The following is a 27,201-nucleotide window of genomic DNA, read 5'->3' on the forward strand; positions in this document are numbered from 1 at the left end:
GTATATTAATTAAACTATTCTTAACCACACAGACATTAATGTGTAAAGATACAGATAAGCTTGAAGACAATTTTTTACATTTTTAAATTAATAGATTTTTATTGACATATAGCTGACATGAAGTTATATTCATTTTTTTTTTAACCTATGCCTTTGTTATTATCTTGTCAATGTCTAAGAGTCAAAGGCTTTTGAATTCTACTTCTGGTTCTGGAGTTCTCCTTCCTGCTACCATTCTGCTACCATTCTGTTTGTTCCTCTGTGGTTATGAACTTGAGCATGAAAATATATTTATGCTGTTGTTGACAGAAAATTTACCTATATAAAAGCATAAGCTGCATAAAAATCCGTTAAAGGTCAGTTTACAATAAGGTCTCATATTAATGTATTAATTGCAATGTAATATCATTTCTTTAAAGGAGTAAAGCATATTCATCCTGTGGAGGAGGCAACCACGGTTATAACAATGAGTTTAAGAGCATGGAGGTAACTTACTGCTTTATTTTATTTTTTTTAACAAATATTTATTGAGCACCTACTTTGTCACAGGCAGTCTTTAGGGCCCTTGAATACACCTGTGAACAACACAGATAAGGATCCCTGCCCTCATGAAGCTTTCATTCTAACAGAGGGATATAGACAATTGGCATAATAAGGAAATATATTATTTGGTATGTTAGGGGATAAATGCCATGGGAAATAAAGGTGACACAGAGTAGGTGGAAATTGGGCATGTCCCAGGGTACCATGGGGGCAGTATGCAACTTTACATAAGGTGGAGAGGGTAAGATTCATTGAGATGACATTTGAACAGAGACTTGAAGAAGGTGAAAGAATCAGCCTTTCAAATGTTCAGGGGATAGGTGTACCCAACAGAGGAAACAGCCAAGTACAAAGGCCCAAAGGTAGGATTGTGCCTGACGCGTTGGGGGCAGGAGAGCCTTCATCGGCTATTGGAAGGATGTAAGACTGCGTGGCTGATTGGAGAAGAAGGAGTGAAGTTTCAGTTGGGCATGTTAAGTTGAAAATATTTATCAGACATGTAAGTAGAGATGCTTTATAGGCACCTAAAGGGAATCTACCCAGAAATAAACAAAAAATTGAGTTTTAGGTATATCAGTTATTTAAAAGATACGCAGCTAGACAAGATCCTTAGAAAGTGAGTACAGGTAGAGAGGAAGACCAAGTCCTGAGCTCTAAGCACTTCTACTTGAAGAGGTTGAAAGACACCTAGAAGTATAGCCAGTGAGCAAAGAAGAAAACCTGGAGTGGAGTATGTCCTGGAAGCCCAGGGAAGAGACTATTTGGAAGAGTCCATGAGAGAAGTGTAGCGGATATGCCCACATAGGTAAACTTCATGATTTTCTGCAACCTCATTATCTTTTTAAAAAATTTATTTCTTTAAATTCAAGTTAGCTAACACACAGTGGAATCTTGGCTTCAGGAGTAGAACCCAGCGATCCATCTCTTACATACAACAGCCAGTGCTCATCCCAGCAAGTGCCTCCTTAATACCCATCACCCATTTAGCCCATCCCTCTACCCACCTCTCCTCCAGCAACCCTCGGTTTGTTCTCTGTATTTAATAGTCTCTTATGTTTGCCCCTCTCTCTGTTTTTATCTTATGTTTTCCTTCTCTTCCCCTATGTTCATCTTAGTATGCTTCTTAAATTCAGGTGAGTGAAATCATGTTATTTGTCTTTGTCTGACTGACTTATTTCGCTTAGCATAATTTCCTCTAGTTCCATCCACACTGTTGCAAATGGCAAGATTTCATTCTTTTTCATCACCAAGGAGTCTTATTCCACATCTTCTTTATCCATTTGTCAGTCAGTGGACATTTGGACTCTTTCCATACTTTGGCTATCGTTGATAGTGCTGCTATAAACATTGCGTGTGCCCCTTCAAATCGGCATTTTTGTATCCTTTGGATAAACACCTACTAGTACAATTGCTGGGTTGTAGGGTAGCTCTATTTTTGATTTTTTGAGGAAACTCAATACTGTTCTTCAGCGTGCCTGCACCAGTTTGCATTCCCATTAGTGGTGCAAAAGTGTTCCCCTTTCTCCACATCTTTGCCAACATCTGTTATTTCCTGAATTGTTAATTTTAGCCATTCTAACAGGCAACCTCATTGTCTTTCCTATTTCCTGTGTGTGTTATTCACACACACACACACACACACACACACACACACACATTCCTTCTCAAATAAAGAAAATGTGTTGGGCCCATTATGAATATACTGCCTTTTAACATTGCTGTGATGCATGATATCCCCTTGTAAACATTTGAAAAGTCTCTAGAGACAGAGTGCCTTTCTATCAAATAGAGTACTATTTGATAATTAAGTTAATTGCTAGAAAGAAAACCTATGTCTCCATTTATTTGCTATCTTGGAAAAAAAGGATATATATGTTTTATATAGTCCTATTACCAAAAAATAATTATGTTTGACACTTTTCTTCTAGTTATTTGCAATCTGAAAGAATTAGATTGTTATGAATAACATAATTAACTTAACATTAATTATTTAAATATAAATAAAAAGTATTTAGAATTCTTCATCCGAAAGGTAAAGGGGAGATATATTTGAGAAATCGGTGGGTTAGTCTAAGCTGTGAAAAAACTTTAGTGTTTAGAAACTTCAGCATGTTTTGGTCATGTATTAACATATTTGAACAATGATATGAAAAGACAACCAAAAGAATTCCTGATGTTATATTATGAATTTGTAATTTATACTGTCCAGATATTGTAGAATTGTGCTGACATTGATTGTCCATTGTTGCTTGTTTTCTCCTCGTCTGTTGACACGCAAGGTGCTGTGGAATCAGGTACATTTAGAAAAAAATAAATACAATATGCATTATATTTGATTGGGATTTGTGGAATCCCAGTCACGGGTGGAGGTAACATACAAGTCATTTTCAAATCTGAAAAGAAATCCTTATAATAGCAGGAGACACAGCTAGGAGAGCTGTGACAGAAGGCAATTGTGTCTCTTCCACCATTTGTTTTTGAGTTTAGATGGCATCTAGTAACAGTAGGACTGTCATCACCTAGGCTATCTTTTTGGCACATGGACCCAGTTTTAAAGAGAAGACTGAAATTGAACCATTCGAAAATATCGAAGTCTATAACCTTATATGTGGTGAGTATATCTATATAAATTTAACATCAAAATGTGGATGTAGTTTTAAAAATACATATTTTGAAATTGGCAATAAATTGAATCCCAGAGGGGGCTGCTCTGCACTAAGAAGACAGAAAGTAGAAAAGATAAGAATGAATCACCATTCTGAATTATTCAGCCATAGTAGTTTATGAAATTATTGTTTCTGATTGCTGGTAATGACAAAGATTAGATCTCAGGAGATGAGCCTTTCTATCAGTTAGTTACTACTTGAAAACTTAATAAAACTTAGGTGAGTAAGATCACATTTCCAACTTTTCAGAGTAGGAAAAGAACCCCTAAAACACAAGTATTTTCTTGTAATTACAGAGAAAAAGCTTCTGGCATAAAAGGATGATAGAAATCCTATTTGTATAGCTGCTTATTATTATACTCAGTGTTAAAAAAAAAAACCTTAAATAATTAGAGTTTCAGGGGATTTCCCCTATCTTTATGCCTACATGCTTACTTCAAACCATTGTATTAACAAATCGTTTAGGCAAGGTAATGGGTAAGTTGCAATTTCACCTTGAGCTTTAGAATTCTGACATAAATATCCTCACCATTGTTACTCTTAATCTTGCCAAAGGCGTGTGGTGATTGAATATGACTTAGAAACCAAAGAGTATCCATTTGAAAATACTGTGTTGTAGCCTTAACAACTTTGATTCTTGGTTCCCCAGCTGGATGTGTGGTCAGAGATGCTGGCCCTTTGTGGGGAAGCTTAGAAGGAACCAGATAGGATTTAAGTTCTGGAAGAGATCTATTAGGCGGTATTCAGCAGGAGCCACTTAAAAGGCTATGTCCATAAAATATTTGTATATTGTATTGTTATAGAACAAAATAGAAAAAGTTATCTAAATATTAAGCAAAATCTATGAGTTTAACTTTTTAAAGGTATCTGTCCTTAGAGAAGTTTCATATAACTAAGTAAATATACTACCAATAAGATTGTAAATTATTTAACTTCTTCAAAATTGTTTTTTGATAAAACTATAGCTTCTTATGCTAGAAAGACCATGATATGCTTAAAGAACAAAGTGATCCTTTAAGCAATAATACTTTTCTGTAGAGGAGCAGACACAGTTCCTGAAAATTCCTATAGCTCTTACAGCAACGGTCCCCATTCTCTAGAAAGAGGAGGTGGTGAAACCATGGGGCAAGAGTCAGTAAACCCAATGGCACATGCAGTCCAAGACTGTTTTACGGCAGAATTTATTTATTTATCTATTTATTAATTAATTAATTATTTATTTTTTGGGAGAGCACAAGCTGGGAAGGGGCAGACAGAGGGGGACAGAGGATCTGAAGCGGGCTGTCAGCCTGACAGCACAGAGCCCGATGTGGGGCTCGAACTCACGAATCACGAGATCATGACCTGAGCCGAAGTCAGATGCTCAATCGACTGAGCCACCCAGGTGCCCCTTACTGTGGAATTTATTAATGGAAATTTTGTTTTCCTCCATCTCCTAGACAGATATTGTTGCCTTTTAACTTAAAACTACTTTGAACTTATTTTTAAAAACAGACCTTCTACACATTCAACCAGCACCAAATAATGGCACCCATGGTAGTTTAAACCATCTTCTGAAGGTCCCTTTTTACGAGCCATCCCATGCAGAGGAAGTGTCGAAGTTTTCTGTTTGTGGCTTTACTGTCCCACTGCCCACAGATACTCTCCATTGTTCATGCCCTGTGCTACAAAGCGTAAGTAATAACTTCATATATTCATAAGAATATAAAGGGGCAAACTAATTTCCATAACCAGGGTTATCGTCAGGGTAGCTGACAACCAGGTTTGTGTTCTAGTTAGGATCTTTACTAAGTAAATGTATGTGGTTTCTCTGAACCTTGTCTGGGGATGAGAGATGCATTGTCAATTAAGTATGTGACTATGCTTTGTAAATTGGAAAGCACTATTTGGAAATTATTAATTCCCTTGTGAGCTAAGTGTCCTTAACCATTCAAAATGGTAGAATCTTGGAGCTCTTTTTTATTTCCTTGGTAAACCATCCCTCTTACAGCTACAAGACCTCTTACAGGTCTTTTTAGTGCATCAGGTACTTGGCTGAGTTCAGGAGCTTGACTTCAGATCCCAGGAGACCGTCAGTAAGGTGAGATTCCAGTGCTAGGAACCCCCACCCCCACCCCCAAAAGGCAAGGAGTCAGAACAGGAGCTCAAAATGCAAGTTCTCCTTGTGAGAACTAGAGCACATGGATGGGCCTTGGGGTTTCAGAATGGAATCCGAGCCCAGTTATCAGGAATCCATCAAGTTAAAACCAATGTCAACGTGCATTTGACGCCAAGTTCAAAATGTGGTTGTAGAGTTCAATAAGCACGGGCTGCCTCCGCCAAGAATTATTCCTTATAACCAGGAGGCAGCAAAGACTTGACCTTCTATAATCCTCCAAATACCATTACACCACACAGATCAAAAAGTATATAGATAGATGCCAACCAAAAAAGGCTTTAAAGGGTAAAAGTCCAGTCAAGCTTCCCAGTAGAAATCAAATCCACAGTCAAGATCAAAGTATGGATGCGGGTTTCTTACCTACAGACAACTTTGATGGAAATGCCATTCAAAATAATGGTAATAATAATAAACATCACAATGTGGGTGTTTTAGTCTACATTTTAGGAACAAAGAAGGGTCAGAGAAGTCAGGTGAATTGTCCCAGGTCATGGATGTTTGGTCTACCTCCGGACTGCCAGCTTCCAAATTCTTCTCTGTGAAGAATGCCCTTTGCTATTCAGAGTGTGGTCACAGGATTCAACATCTGCCTCACTTGCAAGCTGCTCAGAGATCTAGAATCTCAGGCCCCACTGAGCTCAGGTTTTCTAATCAGAATCTGCATTTTAACAAGACCCTCAAGTGAGTTGTACTCCTATTAAAGCCCTAGAAGCCCAGAGATGTTGTTATTTCAGTTTAGCAGTTGATTCTAGCTGTGGTCAAAATGCTTTGCCCCAACATCAATTGCATCTTTGCAAACTCCCACACAAAGTCTTTTAAGGAGTAATAGTATCTCTGTATTTCTGAGTAAGTGGCAGAATTGGAATTTAAACTCAAGTTAGTCTGGCTTCTTTGTTGAGTAGTAAAATATTCATGTGATTACTGCAATCCTGATCAGGAAATAATCCTGATCACCTTTTACAACATGTGTTATCACTTTGACTTACTTTCTCCCTTCCCCGCATTGTTTTACAGAATGCTGCTTTAGAACATGTGAATCTAATGCTAAATCTCTCCCAAAATGAAAGTAAGTCAGTAGAAAACATGTCAAGTCTTTGATGTTTAGGCCCAACAAAACACAATATTGCCTTTTTGGGGGTTCTTTAAAATAAACTCACAGAGGCTTTTGAACATAAAGATCGTATTGCCAATATATAGGAGGGGGAAAAAACAGAACTAGATCTGGTAAGATCAGTTGCAAGCCTGGGTAGTTATAGTGGTTCCAGGAACACAACAAATTCCTTGAAATGGTTGTGCCTTCTCTACGGTCCCCTGTTCCCTTTCTTAGATGTGAACAGGGTTCACTGCCTGGGTTGGACTCCTACCTCTACTGCTTCTTGGCTATGTAACCTGAGCCAAATCACTTAATGTCTCTGTGCCTCTGTCTACTCATCTATAATAATGGTACCCACCTCATGTGGTTGTAAAGACTGAAGGAATTAATCCATGGAAAGAATTTAGAACAGTGCCTGGCCTGTAGCGACATTATTATTATCCGTTATCTTTAAAGTATTCTCGTGTTAAACTCATTGGGCTTGTTTCATCATTTATAAAATGGGGATACCGTCTTTATAGAGTTTTTATGAAGATTAAATGAGTTAATCTATGTGCGCACTTAAAATAGTGCCTGACGCACAGTAAAAGTTCAGTCAATGTCTTGGTTGGTTGAAAATCTTTTTATAATCTATTGAGTGTTATTCCATGGCATGAATACCTTGCAGGTTTTTAAAGTATCAATAATTGATGGAGTTTTAGAATATACTAACAGGCAAATAAAAATAAATACATTAGGGCATACTTTTCTTTATAAAATTGCAACATTGTTCCTATGATAATTATTAATGTAGGTCATCTTTGTTACAAAGTATGTCCTTTTGGTTTTGAGGTTTTCCCTCTTCAAATATGCCCTGTGAGCTGTTAGCTGCTTGGCTAAATATCTAAGCCCTAGTTTTGTAATATATAGAGTGGAATAATAACACTTCAGAGTTGTAAGAATTAAAAGGTTAAGTATGTAAAATATTTAGGAGAGTAACTGGCATATAATAAACCACCAGAGAATGATGGTTTTTTAAAAGTTTTTATTTATTTATTTTGAGAGAGAGTGAGAGAGAGCAAGTTGGGGAGGGGCAGAGAGAGAGGGAGAGAGTGAGAATCCCCACCAGGCTCTGTGCTGTCAGCATAGAGCGCCCATGCAGGGCTCGAACCCACATGAAGGAAGATCATGAACGGAGATCATGAATGGAGCTGAAACCAAGAGTCAGACACTTAACCAACTAAGCCACCCGGGCACCCTGAGAATGATAGCGTTACACATAGAAGCATTTGCTAATTTTACAACCATTTTTATGTTATTGTCATTTTAGTAACAGCCACAGAGAAACTAAATGTGCCATTTGGGAGGCCCAGGGTCATGCAGAAGAACAAGGAGCACTGTCTTCTCTATCACAGGGAATATGTCAGTGGATTTGGAAAAGCTATCAGGATGCCCATGTGGAGCTCATATACAGTACTCAAGCCAGTAAGTTTCTCTGTCCATTGATCCCCAAAGACTGGGGAAAAAAACATTTGTAGCTCTCTAATATTCTAAGAATTGAATTTTGATTTTCAGTAGAGATCCCAAAGTGAGTTTGTCTTGTAAGACAATAGCCCAGATATTGTTTAAAGGTATTTATAGGTGCTGTATGGGTGCAAAAGAGGAACACACTGAGTTTTGCCTGGAGAAATTAGAAGGTGTTTACAGGCCAATTGGTAAGGCAGGTAGGAAAGATTTCAAAAAGAAGCAACAGGAAGTACAGAGACACACCGTTTATTTTGTATATCCTACGTACACAGTGGGTGCACCTGGAAGGTGATGGTAACTAGATTATAAAGGGCTTTATATTTATTTGATTATTTAACAAATACCTTACTATCTGCTGTGTATATTATGGCAGGCACAAGGAACACAATGTGAGTAAAAAGTAATCCTTCCCTGAAGGATGCAGTATTCTAATAAGTCAGGCTGGACTTACATGTATAGATGTCCCTTGTCATAGAGCTCTCCAGACTGAAGTTGAGAATCCAGCTGTTTATATTCTCTTCCTTTTTCACTGTCTGGAAAACACCTTTTGGGTAAGTGACCCTGGGACATGTGGCTAGCAAAATAAAATGTCAGATCTCTAATTCACACCATATACAAAATTAAATTGCTGGTAGATTTATAGACTTAAACGTGAACAGCAAATCTGTTTTCCTTTGCGTATATCCTTATGACCTTGGGATAGAAAAGGATTTCTTAGGATCCAAGAATAAAAAAAAATTATTAATTTGACCATATTAACATTAATGTGTGACAAAAAGACAAAGTTATGGATGAGACAATATATTTGCATTGCATATAAGAAACAAGAGATGGGTAGTATCCAGAATGGCAATTAGGATCTAGAATAGCTAATAAATTTCTTCCAATAAACAAGAGAACAAGAGAATGATAAACTTCTTAGTTAATAAATGGACAAAGACTATGAGCCATGCAATTGAACTTCATTAGCAATCAGGGAAATGTAAATGAAAGCAAAAATCAGTCTGCCAAAAACCAGTCAAAACCCCCTTCAGGGCATGGATGGTCCTGTTTAACGTATCCGCACAATAGAGCTGCCCTGTCAATACTTCCTGAATGACTGTGTTGGCCAGATTAATCCCAACCATTATTTTTAAAGGCTTTAGGACAATGCAGTACTTTCAACCAGCAGGGTAAATAAATAATCAGGAAGCTGTTTTGTAAAGAAAATCTTGATATCTTAGATCCAAAGATTCTGATGACAAACGTCAACCTATACTGTTCTTCCTAAGGGTACAGATATTCCACCCCTTTTAATGGCAAGGAAGTGATTGGTTTATTTACTTATCTTCTGTTCCAATTTAAGATTTCTGGAGAAAAATAAGCATATTTTCCCACTATTAATTGAAGCTTTGTGTGTTCTGAACACCAGCTCTGCTGCTGACAATGGTTTAATTGTGGTCAGTGGTAGGAGAGCCCTGATATTTCCCAATGTGGGCAAATATTTTACCAACAGTTACCTGAGTTCATGTGTATGGTTAATGGCAACATCACTTTCCTAATACACAACGTGGTGTTTGTGATTTTCTTCAACATACTGTGGAACAACAATATGAAGTTGTTTATTCCTTGAAATAATTTCTATTTGTTTTTGTTTTTGAGAAGGGCAGTATATTTAAGGCCAGTCTTATTATTCAGTTCTCTATTTTGAAAAGTCCAGGTTATCAGGGACTCTGTGGAGTTAAGGGAAATGTTGATGTTTTTAATACTTTCCCCTGCTGTCTTGCATTCCTGAATTTATATGAGCTTTAGCGGAAATCAGAGGCAGAGAGATTTTAAGTGGGCTCAGACCAGGCGTTTAGTACAATTCTTTTTTGTTATTGTTTTAAAACTGGCTTCATTGTTACCAAAAGTTCCTGCCCTTTCACTGATCCCACAGACCTACTTGTATATTTCTCCCTCCATGTGACAGGATGGAATTCTAGCAATTTTCTGCTTTCTAATTCAGAAATTACTCTGTTAGTATGTTGTGGTTCAAGAAAATTACATACAAGGATGTTTTGAGATTCACATAAAAATGTTGTAAATCAGCCCTGTGTTTGAAAAAAAAAAAATCAGACTTTAAATAAGCACTTTTTGGAGCATGGGCCCAATTGGCTTGTGCCTTTAAGTTTTATGGAGCTTTTGTTTTTCTGTGGTTTTGGTGGGTTTTCTAATTTTTGTTGTTGTTATTATCTCAGAAGAGTTCTGGAGAAGTAGCTGTGATTTGAAATCATGGTCCTAACAACAACTGCTTCAAAACCATTAGAGTTGATTAGACTGTATATGCATTTTGCTTCTGGGCCTGCTCAATAGGGCCAGATGAATGGCTTTTTCTGTTGCTAGGTGAAAAATTGAAATTAAGGGCAGGAACTATGATTATGTTTTAGAATGTATGCCTTATAAATTTAAAATAAATCAAAGAACTTTTTCAGAGAAGAAAATCTAGCACACTTGCAAAGCACTTCTCTCTCTCTTGATCTATATTCGTACATACCTCGCTTATCACTGGATTTTGGCGGGGGTGGGGGGGGGTGGGGGGAGGGAGAGGTGGACGGGGAGGAGGATCTCACTACCGTGAGATCATGACCTGAGCCAAAATCAAGAGTCGGACACTCAACCGACTAAGCCACCCAGACATTCCTTCGCTGGATTTTTAAATAGCCTTGTTTTGTTTCCAAAGTTTCCTAGCGCTAATATTATAAATTATGACTTAATCGTATTTTGTGACTCTTTAAAAAACTAGGAACGTTATTATGTATTGCAAACATTTTTTTAACTATAAGAAATATTTTTCCCTATAGAAAAAACCCACATGCCCAGAAGAATAATTTAAAAAGTATACAGTTAGTATTCTTACCATAAGTTCAGATGGTAACAATCCAATCTTCAAATAAATAACTAGCTTTTATGATCAGCCTACAGGTAAAGAGAGTCTGTAGCTTCAATAAAAATACTTTTATCTCCTATTCAAGTTTTATTTTAACCCCATGCCAGACTAGAAATGAAAGTATCTTGCTTTCCTGTCTGTGCTCATCACCTATTTCTCTTGAAGAATTTTGAGAGCTAGGGAGTTCAGATTTTATCTGAGTGTCTGAGTTCTATTTATTCTTTTCCTGACTTTTATCCCCTGGCTTAAAAAACTCTAAGGAACTCTGAAAAGCTAGCAGGGCTGAACCTGTTTCTGTGTGTGGAGGTGGGGGGTTGGGGGTGCGATGGTTCACTGTATCTTCTCTCAGGAACCCAGGACTCAGAAATGATGTGACCACACCTCCCCTCTATCCTTTTAAAGGGCTGCCTAATGCATAACCTCATGTTCATACAGGAGGCCACATCCTGTCTTTCCTAGTCTTGATGCACTTATATTTGGGGTTCAAGTTTGGTATGTAAGAAACAGGATTTTCGGTAAGCAAAAAAAGTGTAACTTTTTTTTAGTACTTTCTGACTAAACCCATTTTGATCCATGTGCCCCAAAGTCTATGCTACTTAGAGAAAATAGTAAATATTTTTGCCAGTTATTTGAGTACAACTTCTACAGCTGCAGTCTCATTAAAAATTACAGTACACTTCCCTCCTTAACATTTTTATTATTTTAACTGTTGAATGCAGGCATTTCACCTTGCTTACATTACGGAAAATGTGACCGTGGCTACATTCATGTATTGCACACTTCAAGTAAAGCTTACAAAGCATGTGAAGATTTAGAGGAAAGCGATAGGGATGTGTGGTAGGAACCATCAACTCACAATATTCTGGTTGTCTACGCAGCTGACAGTCGATATTGTTGGTTCTCCCATTTTGCAACATCTTCACGTGCCCCTTTATGTCAAGTGGAGAAACCTGGTCATTGAGAACTATTTGCTAGGGTGTGTTTTTGAAAGAATATAAACAGATGTTTTTAGCTTTCCAGTGTCTGCACCAGGAGAGTGAAATAAATGGTGAGAGCTAATCCATTGCCTCTAACACAAAAATCTTCATGTTTCTTGGTTTACTTTTTGGTTTTGTAGATTATATCACTCAGGAACTTCCTGAGAAAGGAAGACGGAAAGGTACATTTTTGCGACTTTGTGCATCTTTTTTTTTTTTTTAACGTTTATTCTTGAGACAGAGAGAGACAGAGCATGAACAGGGGAGGGGCAGAGAGAGAGGGAGACACAGAATCTGAAACAGGCTTCAGGCTCTGAGCTGTCAGCACAGAGCCTGACGCGGGGCTCGAACTCATGGACCATGAGATCATGACCTGAGCCGAAGTCGGACGCTTAACTGACCAAGCCACCCAGGCGCCCCAACGACTTTGTGCATCTTAACAAATTCTTATTCTATCTACACACTTACTTGATGGGTTACGTTTAGATTTTAGAGGTGATTTTTCTTCAAATTAATAAGACTTCCTGGACTGATTCTCTAATGTTTTTATATGTTCTCTAATTTTTTTCCCATCTTTTGTTAAATTCTACTTTTTGAGAGATATTTCCAACTTTATCTTATAACTCTTATTGAATATTTTGTTTCTGCTGTCATAACTTTTTATATCCAAGAGCTCTTTCTGCCTTTTTTTTTTTTTTTTTTTTTTTTTTTTTTTTTAGCATTTATTTATTTTGAGAGACAGAGACAAAGCATGACTCAGGGAGGGGCAGAGAGAAGGAGACACAGACTCTGAAGCAGGCTCCAGGCTCTGAACTGTCAGCACAGAGCCAGACGTGGGGCTGGAGCTCACAGACTGCAAGATCATGACCTGAGCTGAAGTCAGATGCTTAACCAACTGAGCCACCCAGGCACCCCTCTTTCTGCTTTTCTATTGTGTGCTCTTCTTTCTGTATGGATGCCATACATACTCTCATCTCTCTAAGGAGTGAGTTTTCTTCTCTCTCCGCATTGTCTCTTTTTTGTCTTGGTTCCTCCCCCACCCCGACAAAATGCCTGATGATCCTTGGCTGTAATTTTATATGTTAAGGGAGAGGAACTAAGCTATGTGGCTGGGGCTTGCAAGATGATAGACTTCGCTATAGGTTGATCAGGGTGAGAACCAGCCATTTTGTTGGGGATTCCCAATGGTAAGCATCCAGGTTTCCTTTCAGGCTGGCTTTTGTTTCCCTGAAAAGGGACACTTTTAATCTGATCCAGCATATATAATTGGTAGCCTTCATGGTAGCAATGAGACTGACAGGAGTCTTATCATTCAGTATATAGATTTTTATTTAATCCCATTACTTTCAATATGGTGCACCTGCTCTCTGGGCAGGTGTCCTTTAGTCTGGACATCCCTCTTGTTCAACCTCTCTAGTGAGTAGATGTTTTATCTAGCCTCTTTTACAGACTTTCAACCTATACTCTTCTTTCTGGCCCTATGTACATTACCTGTCTTTAGGAAACTCCCAAGTTCTACCCTTGGGGTTTGGCAGTAGGAATCAGCTTCTTTGTGCTTTCCCCAATCACAGGCTTTTGGTTGTCAGTGTTTACTGCTCTGTCAAGTCATGTTACAATAGTAAACAAATAGGATTTCCAGCTTCTGAAAATTTCTTATCCATTATGTGTCTTCATCATTAATGTTCTTTTCAACGGATTTCAGAAGGGAACAGAGATAAATGTGTTCAATCAAGTTGACAAGTCTATTCAATTTCTGTATAAGTGTTTTACAACCGAAGTGTTGTAGTATGTTAGGGGGTACATTCTCTGGGTGACTTTCCCCAGACTTCCCTCATCTTTATCTCCTACCTATTCTATGTCTATTCAATGTCTATTCTCCTACCTATTCTTCATCGTACTCTCTTGCCTATGAATGTGGTGCACAGTGTTTTTTGCCTTTTTCTTTGTGAATTGAGCTTATGCATATTATTTTTCTCCCACTTTATTGAGATATAATTGACACATAACATTGTATAGGTTTGAAGTATACAACATGATTCGTATATTGTAAAATGATTACCATATACATTTTAGACATCATAGCTTATTTTTGCTTTTAGTGCATGCAGTGAATAAAGGATATCTTAAATTAATTTAACCATTTTTTATAAATTATTTTAAAAATTTTGTTAAGAAATATACACATTGTGGGCAGTAGTGGGCATATGAATCAAAATCTGAAAAAAAAATGAATAACAAAATGTTTACTCACTCATGGTTACAACCTAATTGAAATATGATGATGATTTAATACTGTATTACCTTAAGTACTTGGGTTAGGCAGCATATTTATAGGACGCTTGCTAGTGGATAAATTATTGTATTAGTCTTTAAATAGAGTTACAAGGAAAATTATAAAAAACTTGTTCCTATATTTCATGATAAATTAAACATGGCTACAATTTTTTTTAAATCCCCAAATAAGTAAGATCAGACAACCATAGCTTCTTTGAATTAATCTCAGGTTGCCCAGTTGAAGAATAACAACATCCTTAGTTCATATGTGTATTTTTAAAATAAATTGTTTGTTACTTATTTTCAAAATTTACTTGCAGGTACAATATATTTCACCACCTAAAAGTTAGATCCTAAAAAGAATTTTGGTTTTTAGCAGTAGCTCCCATTATTCCTTTTTTTACTCCCAGTTCAGGATTTTATTCTGTAAATGTTCCTTTCCAAGATGTATTTGATTTGCCCTCGCAGTGTCCCTAACCAGAAGGGAACCACAGAAGAAAACATTGCTGAAGACATCCATTTCCATTGCTTGCGTAGACCTGATTCACTAAGAAAATAGGAAAAGGTTAAATGAAAAACATTCTAGGGAAGTTACAAACCATATAAGGTGATGGGTTAGCCACAACTGTGGGTGTAACTTTTTTTTTCTTTTTCTCTCTTTCAACAGGGAGACACATCGCCTCTTCCTCCCACTGTCCCAGACTGTCTGCGGGCTGATGTTAGGGTTGCTCCTTCTGAAAGCCAAAACTGTTCCTTTTATTTAGCAGACGAGAATATCACCCACGGCTTCCTCTATCCTCCTGGTTAGTATAACTCTTTTTTAGGGCAACAACTTAGAAAGCCCTCATCAGCTGGATGTGGGCATGTGCCTTAAACATATGCTCCCCACCTAAACTACCTGCTTGGGCTAAACTAGCTGCCCAGAGGCTTCCAGTGGTTGTGGGCTGACCTGATACAGTGTAACAGCTATAATAAAGACTAATAAATTTTGCAGTGGGAACCACACATTGGCTCTAATCTGGCCCAGATGTTCAGAGAGTTCGTCAGGTTTAAGTTTAATTTTAAAACGGAAGATTCTTTGGAGATGGATGCAAAGCGTCTAAAAAAATATTTTTTCTGGCTGCCACCCCAGCTAAGGCCTGCACCGAGAGTGCAGCTGTGCCCGTGGCAAGAAATCAGGCTGGAATTCTGGCCTGTCACACATGGGGCAAGCTCATGTCCGACAATTTCACACCATGGATTAAATAGCTGAATGAACTTTACGTTTTTCGTTTGTTTGTTTTAGAAAACGTCTCTTCTCTTGGGAACTTACAAAAGCCAGTGTCATTTTCCCTTTTTTTCTTTTTAAATGTTTATTTTTTATTTCTGAGAGAGAGAAAGAGAGAGCACAAGTGGGGGAGGGGCGGGGGGGGGTGTAGAACAGAGCATCCCAAGAGGGCTCCACGCCCATAGCAGAGAGCCCGACGCGGCCAAACTCATGAACTGTGAGATCATGACCAGAGTTGAAGTCAGATGCTCAACTGACTGAGCCACCCAGGTGCCCCACCCATGTCATTTTTCTAAACTCAAATCTTTTCCCTATTCAGCAGGAAATGTCATATTTGTTAACTCACTCATGGGATTTTCAACAATTTCAGCTTCTGGGAATGGGTTTGCTTCTGCTGTTTGGCTTCATTTTCCTGGAAGCCATGACCTATGAGGTCAGTTTAGAGATTTATAATTTAGGGATTCTTACAGTAAGGAAAGAAAGGTTTAATGAAACCAAGTAGCATGTCAGTTTAAATTCCTAATGCTGAATTAGGACAAATAAGCTGATATATCTTATTAAAATATCTTCAGACAAAGCTCCCAAACTTACACAAACCATAGGATAAACCTTACACAGTTGCAACATTTTATTAATAAAATTTTAAAATTGGCATATAATATTGTATCTGTTGAGCCATAAGGCATTTGTTGATATATAAATGTTTGCCTTGACAAAGAGATGAAATTAATAAGTAAACAACTTGTCTCAAAAAATATTAAGGATGAAATGAAACTCTGCTAACTCTCCACTACTCTGTTAAAAAGTCTGTTGTAAATTAATTTTATTTTTCTCTGAAAAGGAGGTAATGCTATATTGATGGCTATCCCAACTTTCAGAGCTTAGTTTAAAAAGTAGAAAAGGCTTCTAGGGGTTCTGAGGACTGTGAATAACATGTGAAATTTTAAAGAAAAAACCCAACAACTTGTTTTTCCTTGCCTTTTGGTGCCCCCTCATTAGCCTTTCATTTAAATATTAGTTAACACACCCAAATGTATGTTTAAACACAAAGAGCATTATAATTATAATAAACATTTACAGGCTTGCAGCTTTTTTAATCCTCAGTATATTTATATGACATAGATACCATGAGACAAATGAAATGCAGAGGGACATAGCATTTTGCTCTAGTGGTTCAGCTGGTAGGTGATGGAGCTGGGGTTCCAACCGAGGTAGTCTTGGTTCTAGAACATGCTATGCCCAGCACTCACTGTGCTAGACAGCACATCCATGAGTCCTCAGAACCAATCCTGTGTGGTGTCATTAGCAGTCTTCATTGTGTTAAAACTAGCTCTCTGAAGAAAATTTGACTTTAGAATGGTTACTTATAATAGCATTATTATTTTGTGCACATTCAATAACTATGCATTCACGTTGGTATAGTGTTTGTTTTCTAGGGCTGTTGTAACAGATTACCACAAACCCACTAGCTTAAAACAATAGAAACGTATCTCTCACAGATCTAGACAGCAGAAATCTAAATCAAGGTGTTGGCAGGGCCAGCACCTCTCTGGTGCTGAAGGAGAGAATCTAGGGGAGAATCCTTTTTTTTACCTCTTCCTGCTTCTGGGGGCTCCGGGCATCATTTGATACATGGCTCATCATTCCTCATCTTTGCCTCCATCTTCCCAGTGCCTTCTCACCTGACTCTCTCTTGTTCTCAACACACTCTCTTTTTATAAAAAACACCAGCCCCCTCTAAGTCCAGGATAATCTCATCTTGAGACCCATAACTCAGTTCTATCTGTGAAGACCCAATTTTCCTGTATATCACATTCACAGGTACAGTGGGGTTAGGACTTGGACATATCTTTTTGAGGGTCACCGTTCAACCTACAGGCATCAAATGCGTAAAACTGCTGGCATTGTTGATAATGTCTGCTGGAGAGTACTTAGTATCCCTATGTTTTGACTGCTAATGAATTTTCACTAGTATGTAATTGTATTTTGCTTAGTATGGAGTATGATATATTTTCTCTTCTAGTTTGATTTAATCAAATTCATTTGTTTTGCAGCAAACAATAGAACTTCTGATAGTCAATATGATGCTTTAATCACAAGTAACTTGGTCCCTATGTATAAAGCATTTAAAAGTAAGTATACATTTAGATTATTAATTTAAGTGCCTAAGTGACTTTGTGAACTTACAAACTAAACACATCCTTTTGGCAATTTCTCCATGATATTGGGTCATTATGTTCTACTGCTTTAAATTTAGGAATAGGAAGGACCTCTGGCATATTTTTTTTTACTTCAACTCTGGGTGCCTTGGGACTAGAGCTTCAATAATTTATTTTTAATCCTAATTTAGCTGTAAATGGCTGTTCACAAAACAAAATTTTACTGGCACTTACCGTAAGTAAATGTTAGGTGGTTTGTCCCTAGAATCATAATCAATACAGCAGTCTGTAGGTTCTGACCATTATTTAGTATCACTGTCCCCAAAGCAACTCAGCACTAGGGAGGAATTTGGAAACAAATTTTACTGTAATTTCACAACGGCAACTACATCGGCAACAAGAAATATCATCAGTGTGGCTCTTTATTTAATTGTGTTGTATGGACTGTTTTGCAGAATTACCTAATCACCATGGACAATTACCGAAGCAATCTCTGATGCTATTTAAATGTACCTGTCTGTAATAGAAAATATTTCCATATGCAATAAGGGTTGATATTTTTAACATCTTATTCTATTATTTTTAGAAATGTGGGATTACTTCCACAGTGTTCTTCTTGTAAAACATGCCATGGAAAGAAATGGAGTAAATGTGGTTAGTGGGCCAGTATTTGATTATAATTATGATGGTCATTTTGATGCTCCAAATGAAATTACAGAGTAAGTAATTTGAAAACAAATGGACTTTTTGATTTAGCAGTGGGATATCATGAGGGGAAACCTCAGTACTCTAAATAAAAGCTTAGTATTTGAAATATTACACAATATATTTATATAGAGATGTTATCATTGACTATTTTCAACCATCTAAATATATAGCAAAACTTTTATATGGCAAACATTTAAACTAATGGGCAAGGAAGAGTTCAGCAAAATTTTTATTTGGAAAACTTCTAAACAAATGGGCACAGGGAAAATGTGATTTTGTAAAAGTTAAAGAGATAAGGAAGACTCACTGTATATCAGTAAACATAGAAGCATTCCAGCAAAAAAATAAATAAATAAATAAAATGTCAAGTAGTGACGATTCACAATGTTGTCCAATAGTGAGTGATCCATAAAATACCTTCCAGGAGAGGGTATAGGCTTCCCCTAGAAAAGCAGTCCTAGTAATCTGTACATTTTTGTACCAGACCTGGTCATAATACGTTGCTAAGAACTACCTTTGAGTGCAGCATACAGGCATACAGAGTTTTAGAAGTTTTATCTTTATTATCAAAATGTATGAAAGGCAAACTAAATCATTGTGCTGTCTAAGCCTACGTTGTGTAACACAACAATTTCTACCTATACCTTCTGATTAACATTTTTGGTGACTCAGTGTGTGGCCTTTTTCTATTTTCATTTGCCTTGTTCTTATTTTAGTGTTTATTAATCCTATATTTCACCAATTAATAATTCTAACAAACACTTTGATAGCACTTTACTATATGCCAACTATTTTTCTGTACACATATACTTCGTTTAGTCCATAAAACATTCTTAGGTTAGATTCTTTTAGCCCCCATTTAGAGAGGAGGAAACTGAGACACAGAGAGGTTGAGTATCTTGTCTATGTTACACAGCTGCTAAGTGGCAAAGCCAGATACAAACCCAGAAGTCTAGCTCTGGTTCATGTAAAAATCCTAAAATCCCAGTAATATCGCTCCTTGTAGCAGCTCATATTTTTTTTTTTTCACCAGGCTCATAATAATAGCTTTCCTTTATCGTGCTCTTAATTTTTTTAAAAAATACTTTCATGTTCATTATCTAAAAGACTGTCATCTGTTGTATGGATTTATTTCCATATCCGCACTGTGAAGTAGGTAGCATAGGATCACCTCCATGTTAAAGTTGAGGAAACTTACTAAATCATAGAAAGAGGATCAGCACCCGCCCAAATATCTAGTGGAAATGCACGGCTAGGGTTGGAATTGGGGCTTCTTTGTCCCAGTCCCTGCTCCCCTGGAAAATGTCTCTGTGAAGTATAAAGTCAACAAAGCTGGGAAACACAGGAGGCAAAATGTCATGGTCTGCTTTTCTTTGGATTCTAATATTCTTCATTTATGCTAAAATGACCAAGTTTGGACTTCTATAAATTTCTGTTCTGGCTCATGGAAGTCTAAAAATATGTGATAAGATTTTGTACTTCCTATTCACGTACTTTTTTCTTGGACTATATTTTTACCTTGGCATTTAAAATATTTATATAATGACATTTATAAATTTTAGAAGCAAAAGTATAACAACATCCAATCTTTTCCATTGTGTTTTTAGATATATAAAGAACACTAGTGTTCCCATCCCAACTCATTACTTTGTGGTGCTGAGCAGTTGCAAAAATAAGAGCCACACCCCCAACGCCTGTCCTGGGTGGTTGGATGTCCTGCCCTTTATTATCCCTCACCGACCTACCAACGTGGAGAGCTGCCCTGTGAGTATGCTCCTGGAGAGTCCTCAGGACCTGAGAAAATGATTAGTCAGATCTCCTCCAGGCTTTTATAAAAGTGGCTTTGGCTACAACATGGGCAGGGTTGTACTAAAAATTACCACATTTTTAAACTTTTCCTTAGACTATTGATCTTTATGTAATAGATATCAATTTAAATATGGATGTGCCTACATGAACATGTTTTTAGATATGCGTATCTTATGTATTTTATTCATACACATTTTATTCACACTCACTCAGAAGGGAAGGGTTGGTACCTTATTAACATTTTGATTCTTAATATAGAAATTTAAGGTGCTGTGCCAAAGTTGGCACTAAATTAATGTTTCCTGAAGGAATACGTAAAAAAAACTCCATCAACTTGAAACGTGAGGACTGAAATTAATTACATATACATACACACAATGAGTTAAAGTAACTCTTTTTTAAACATCATGTGTTAGTCTACTTCAGCATCTTAATGGATCAAGGAAAATTGTATGTAACTAGTTACTTAAATTTGCCTGAATTTTTTTAGAAAAAAATACGTATTCTTGTAATTCGGTTTCACTAGTCATTCAACAAATATATTTTCACAGTGTACAGCACTGTGAAAGAAACTTTTTAGAATGCACCAAGGAGAAATACATAGTCTCTGCCCTCACGGAGTACATCTATAACTTTGATATGTAAATGAGACATAAAAATGAAATATAAATAAGGATAAATTAAATATGGACATGTAGATGGGTCAGTTGATAATATAAAAATTATTTTAAAAATATAAAAGTAAGAGATGTCACAAAGTTGTTATTAATTGCTAAATACTGTTATAAGGATTTAGTGTTTCAAATTTGAAACACATTTGGCAGGAATAATCAATGAGATTAATGAGATTAATGAGAAGGGAGTAGGGCTGGGCCCTGAGAATGGGCAGAATTTGTACAAATTGAGAGGATTAAGAAGAACCTTCAGTGGAGAAAAGATTTGGTAGCGGGTTGGATGCAAGAGCCAAAGAAAAAAGGAGACTGGAAGATGAATCAGAGATTTTAAATGTAGGTAATTAGAAAAAAAAAAAAAAAAACATAGAGGGAAGTTAGGAATGAGAACTATTTTGGCAGGTAGATAAGATAGTTAAGTTTAGGCATGTCCGTTGTAGAAATAGGCGTTCACATGGAAAATCCCATAGGCTAGTAGAGACTGGAAAAAGCGTAGGTTCTAGGCCAGACTGGGATTCATCTTTATTCTTTTAGATGTTCAACACATAACTGCCTTCATCATACTATGTATTGTGGGAGATACACAGATGAAATAGACATGAATTCTATCAAAAGTGCTCATAGGCTAGCCCATAGATACCTAGTAAAATAGAAGAAAGAAGAGAAAAGTGGCACAAAGGACAGATAAAATTGTTATAGGACTTCAAAGGAGAAATATTTCCTGGTAGGGAAGGCGACATTCTAACTGGGTCTTGAAGATAGGATGTGAACTTGAATGTTTGAATGGTTTTTCAATGACTAAAGATGGAGGGCATAGGTTAGAGGCTAAACAGTGGGTCTCTCATAGTCCTAGAGTGGGGAAAGTTTTCCAAAAACAGGGAAGCCATCATTCTTCACTTACTCTTCCAGTGGCAGACAGTGGTGACTAATACAGTATGGTGCTGGCTACCACTGAATCAGAATTAAATAGTTCTTTACAACGGGTTCTAGGTAGAAGAAACTATTGGATATCCCTGATCTAGGTCCTTATTACCTTTTAGCAGGACTTTTGAAAATGAATCTTAAGTAGCTTCATTGTCTCTTGTCCTCCTCCCCTTCACCTCTGTAGTATACCAGTTTACCTTAAACCTTAGGTTTTCATTATGACATACTTTTTCATCCCAAAACTTTATCTACCCAGAATAAAAAATGAAAACAAGCAAACAAAAAACTCCTAGCCTGCACTTAAGACTCTTCACAATTTATCTTCAGTTAGACCTGCAAACCCAAGTTGTGGGCTAACTGAAGTCCTTGAAACTACTTGACATATCTTGGGTTTCCCTACCTCGACGCCACTGCTCCTACTTTTCTCTCCTATAATGCCCTTGTTTTCCATCTGCTAAAAATTCTACGTACACTTCAAGGTAAAGAACAAATGCTATAAAGCCTCTGACATCCCAAGTAAAGATGATCTCGGAATTAATAGGGTGTCATCTCCATGGAATAAGACATCAACCCTAATGAATTGAACATTATCTAAGATTTTAAGGAATTTGAAGTATACTAATAAGGGTATGGCATTTATAAAGGTAATTATGAGACATAATATGACAAGTGTAAAGCAAATTTAAACCAAGCTATGAGAGAGATTGTGAACAAGATGTGGCTGTCAGACATGAGGGAGGTGAGAGGCAGGATGGAAAGGGTCAAATGTAACTGAAAAGTTAGGCATAACTGACTAGGACATATATAAGACAATCAGTTGTTTTGGGAGGGATGAATTCGCTCTTTTTAGTCTTCACGTTGAGAGGCTAGTTGATTATCTAGGAGGATACAGGAGAAGCAGCATAGGATAGATCTTAAATGCACGGATTTGGGAGTTGGACGTCTTGTGTTCAGTTATTGATATGGCTTCTTTGGGTAAATAATTGAATGTTCATCTCCTCAACTGTATAAAAAATCACCTTCCCTAATAAAATTGCTGTGAGCATTAGATAAGTTTTAAAGAAATCACATCTTATGTTGGAGCTACAGTCAACATAAAGTGAAATTGCATACAAGCAAAATCCTCTACATATCAAATCACCCAATAAGTACCAGTACATATACAAACTATATCCTAATATGGCTAAATCAACCAATATTTCCACTAGCATTAGAAAAGGTACGAGTGCTTTAAGCCCCCAATGAAATTGTTGTCTTTCTTTCAGGGGTATGTTGTAAGGAAACTGCACTTTTAAATAATCACTCCACCACTGGAAGAGGTTTGAGGCAATTAACACCATTTGTAGAAACGATAGATTCATGATTCCACCCCACGCTTGGTCTAGGGAATTAGATTCATGCTGCCTCGTTTATTTTCTTCCTTCTCTTGTCCTTTCCATATTTTCTGCCTTTTTTTCCCCCTTTTTATTTTTTTTCCCTCAGCTTTGTATTGTTAAATCCCTGTCAGTTAAAAGAGAATGTTGTCATGAGTCCAAGTGACTGTCATTATTGTAGCTTGCTCAGCAGATATCGGAAAATGCAGGCATGGAACTTGGAAGAGAAACCAGAACTGTAGAAATAGATCTGATATTAAATCATGGGAGTGAAGTAAAGTTGCCAAAGGAAAGAAAGTGGAAAGAAGAGATCCAAAGTTCAAACTGAGGGAAATGTCTATCTGCTAGGATGGAAATCACTGGAATCAGTTGAAGAGATAGAGGGTGTTCACTGAACAAGTCATCAGTTAGAGCTATGCAAGAAAAAAGGAAATTTTAGAAGCCTGTAGTGATCAACTAAGTGAAAGTTCGAAAAACAAAAACCCACTCAGCTGGGTTATCCTTGCCAAAGCAATTTCATTAGTGTGGTAGCAGCAATAACCAAACTGTATGTGGTTAAGGGGAGAAGATAAAGAAGTAGGGTAGAAAAATACTGAGACTGATATTGCCTGAAAAACCCAACAAAGGGCATTGTATTTTAGGGGTATATAATACTTCTGTTTATGTAACAATTTGAACACATACACAGTTGACTCTTGAACAATATGGGGGGGTTAAGGGTGCCAACCGCCACACAGTTGAAAATCCACGTATAACTTTTAACTCCCAAATCTAGCTACTAATAGCCTACTATTGGCTGGAAGCCTTACAATAGCATTAGTAGCCCATTTAACACATATTTTATTACATGTATTGTATACTGTATTCTTACAATAAAGTAAGCTAGGGAAAAGAAAAGGTTATTAAGAAAAGCACAAGGGGGGCACCTGGGTGGCGCAGTCGGTTAAGCGTCCGACTTCAGCCAGGTCACGATCTCACGGTCTGTGAGTTCGAGCCCCGCGTCAGGCTCTGGGCTGATGGCTTGGAGCCTGGAGCCTGTTTCCGATTCTGTGTCTCCCTCTCTCTCTCCCCCTCCCCTGTTCATGCTCTGTCTCTCTCTGTCCCAAAAATAAATAAAAAACGTTGAAAAAAAATTTAAACAAAAAAAAAAAAAAGAAAAGCACAAGGAAGAGAAAATACAATGACAGTTCTGTATTGTATTTATTGAAACAAATCTGCATATATGTGGATCCCCACAGTTCAAGCCGATGTTGTTCAAGGGTCAGTTGTTTTTAAATATAGCTCATAATCACTCTATGTTTGCAAGGCTGCTCTTCTGTTGGATGCATTAGTACAGTAAGAGTTGTCTATTGCTGGCTTCTGTTCAGATTACTTGGTGCAGGTGAACTACCTGGTATTAAAGAACTTGAGTATTACCCCTGACTAGATAGAGTTAGGTGGCCTGCTTTAGGTTTATTTCATTGCAGTTTTAAAAGAGGGTAGACGTAGTCAGGTGTCGAGTGAACGTTTAGTTGGATGGGTACCAAATAAGCCATGAGGGAGCAGAGTAATATAAATCAAGTGGGAGAAAACTTTGTGAAAAAGGTGATAAAAAATAGTGAATGCTGCTGAAATGGGAAATAAGGGCAGAAAAAAAAAAGAATCAATTAGATTCTCGTTGGAAATAGGCTCAAATTAGTACATTGCGTATTTACTTAAAAAATTAATGCACATCGTGAATCTCACAGAGAAATGCTTTAGTGGTTAGAAACAAGAAGTAGTTTCCTCTTACACTTCCTCTGTCTCATATAATAGCTGCCTATGTTAAGCTTGCGTATTTAAAAAAACAAGTAAACCAGGGGCACCTGGGTGGCTCAGTCGGTTAAGCATCCCACTCTTGGTTTGGGCTCAGGTCATGATTTCATGGTTTCGTGAGTTCGAGCCCCATGTCGGCTCTGCATTGACAGTGCAGAGCCTGTTTGGGATTCTCTCTCTCTCTCTCTCTCTTTCTCTCTCTCTCTCTCTCTCTCTCTCTCTCTCCCCCTCTCTCTGCCTCTCCCCTCATTCGCGCTGTCTCTGTCTCTCTCAAAAAAATGAATAAACAAAAAAATTAAAAAAAAAAACAAACTACTATGCTGAAGTCAAATGAGAGTTATTAAAACACATTCATCTAAACAAACCTTTAAATTTTCTTACTTTTAAAAAAATCTAAATGGAAATTAGCAGTACCATATGAATATCAGAAAATTAATATATAAAAAATAAGAAATTTTATAGAAATCCATAGCTCTAAAGGATCGAACTAATTTTTATATAGTAAAAAACCCATTAAAAGTCAGATGGCCAAGAAATATGTGAAAAGATACTCAACTCTGATGATACTCAGCGTAATAAAATCAAACAGATAAAACACTGTTTCACACTGTGGTTTGGCAAGGATGTGGGGAAGTGGGTATTCTCTTCCACTATCAATGCAAGTGTAAATTGGTATAAATAACCTGAGGAATGTGAGGTTTAATATCTGGGAAAATTAAGTTGCGTGTACACTATGATCCAGCAATTCCATTTATGTATCCTAGAAACTCATATTCTTGGATATGGGAGGCATGTGCCAAGTTATTCATTACAGTATTATTTACAGTGCCAAAAATACTATCAATATGGCAATAAAAAGAAAATAAACTATGCTACCACAAACCACAGCTAAAAACAACCGATTTAACTGGCTCTGGATATATCTCTATGGATAGATTGCACACATAATTCTTTTTTTTAATTTTTTTAATGTTCATTTATTTTGAGAGAGAGAGAGAGACAGAGCATGAGTAGGGGAGGGGCAAAGAGAGAGGGAGACAGAGGATCTGAAGCAGGCTCCAAGCTCTGAGTTGTTAGCATAGAGCCCAACATGGGGCTCAAACCCATGAAATGTGAGATCATGACCTAAGCTGAAGTCAGAGGCTCAACTGACTGAGACACCCAGGCGCCCCTGCACATGTAATACTGATTGAGAAAGTAATTATAGAATACCACTTATAATACCGCTTATATAAATTGGAACACTCATAACTCATGCTTTATATTGTAGATTGATGTGCTGTAAAAATTTTAAAACATGGACTCGTGCTAATTATTAGTTCTGAGTAGAAGGACATTGGGGATTTAACTTCATCTGTACTATCTTATTTCTTTTATATCTGAAGTAAATACTAAAGTAGCTAAGCTTTATGACTTTGTGGTGGTCTGTATTTGTTATAACGTACTTTTTGTACTTCTGTTTTCCTTTTATTTTAGTAAACAACAAAATTTAGCTGTATCAAGTTAAGATTTAAGGCAATAAAAAACACAGGGAAAAGGAAAACCTCTAAATAATAGAAGATCCCTCTGTTAATGAAAAATAATGCCCTATGAAAAACAGGCTTTTGTTTCGCTTTTACAGGAAGATAAACCAGAAGCTGTTTGGATTGAAGAGAGATGGAAAGCCCACATTGCCCGGGTCCGCGATGTGGAACTTCTTACTGGGCTGGACTTTTACCAGGAAAAAGTACAGCCTGTCTCTGAAATTTTGCAACTTAAGACATATTTACCCACATTTGAAACCGTTATTTAACTTAATATATAAATGAATTGGGGCAGAATGTAAATGATTTTTCTGTTAAATAATCACAAAATAAAGTGTTCTATTTTTCCTTAACCCTTCTAAAAAGCCATGTCACAGAATTTTCATTATTCCCTTCTCTTTTTCATCTCTACAAGTGTGTGTTATTTTAAAGTTCCTCTTTTTTTTTTTTGCACAGAGATTGTGCTGTGGTATACCTACCATATTATATTTATTATCTTATTTATAATCTTTGGCCATATTTTCTGCCCAGCATTATCTAAAGAGAAAGGAGACCAGGCTAAGTGTCACTTTGGTGAGGGTTATACAAGAAATGTTGCATTTGACAATTACACAATATTTATTAAAAGAAGCACATTACCTCATTCAGTAATTTCACTTGTAAAACCTGCCAACAGGGGTGCCTGGGTGGCTCAGCTTGGTTAAGGGTTCAACTTCGGTTCAGGTCATGATTTCACGGTTCCTGAGTTCGAGCCCCACATTGGCTCTGTGCTGACAGCTCAGAGCCTGGAGCCTGCTTCAGATTCTGTGTCTCCCTCTCTCTCTCCCCCTCCTCCATTCGCACTCTGT

At 37.2% G+C, this 27,201-nt stretch overlaps 1 protein-coding gene across 1 annotated transcript in view; it reads left to right on the plus strand.

The window, feature by feature from the left end:
- ENPP3 (ectonucleotide pyrophosphatase/phosphodiesterase 3) overlaps window positions 1-26,703 on the plus strand; it is a 74,838-nt gene extending 48,135 nt beyond the window's left edge. Inside the window, exons 16-25 of the mRNA XM_042937407.1 lie at window positions 420-486; window positions 3,067-3,154; window positions 4,704-4,882; window positions 6,382-6,433; window positions 7,770-7,924; window positions 14,793-14,928; window positions 17,447-17,524; window positions 18,138-18,270; window positions 19,867-20,023; window positions 26,452-26,703. Of these exons, the coding sequence (XP_042793341.1) occupies window positions 420-486; window positions 3,067-3,154; window positions 4,704-4,882; window positions 6,382-6,433; window positions 7,770-7,924; window positions 14,793-14,928; window positions 17,447-17,524; window positions 18,138-18,270; window positions 19,867-20,023; window positions 26,452-26,622 (1,216 nt within the window). The 3' untranslated portion in view covers window positions 26,623-26,703. The remainder of the gene's footprint in view (window positions 1-419; window positions 487-3,066; window positions 3,155-4,703; window positions 4,883-6,381; window positions 6,434-7,769; window positions 7,925-14,792; window positions 14,929-17,446; window positions 17,525-18,137; window positions 18,271-19,866; window positions 20,024-26,451) is intronic.
- The last annotated feature ends 498 nt before the right edge of the window (window positions 26,704-27,201 follow it).

This window comes from Panthera leo, chromosome B2, assembly GCF_018350215.1.
Source record: "Panthera leo isolate Ple1 chromosome B2, P.leo_Ple1_pat1.1, whole genome shotgun sequence".
Taxonomy (NCBI): Eukaryota; Metazoa; Chordata; class Mammalia; order Carnivora; family Felidae; genus Panthera; species Panthera leo.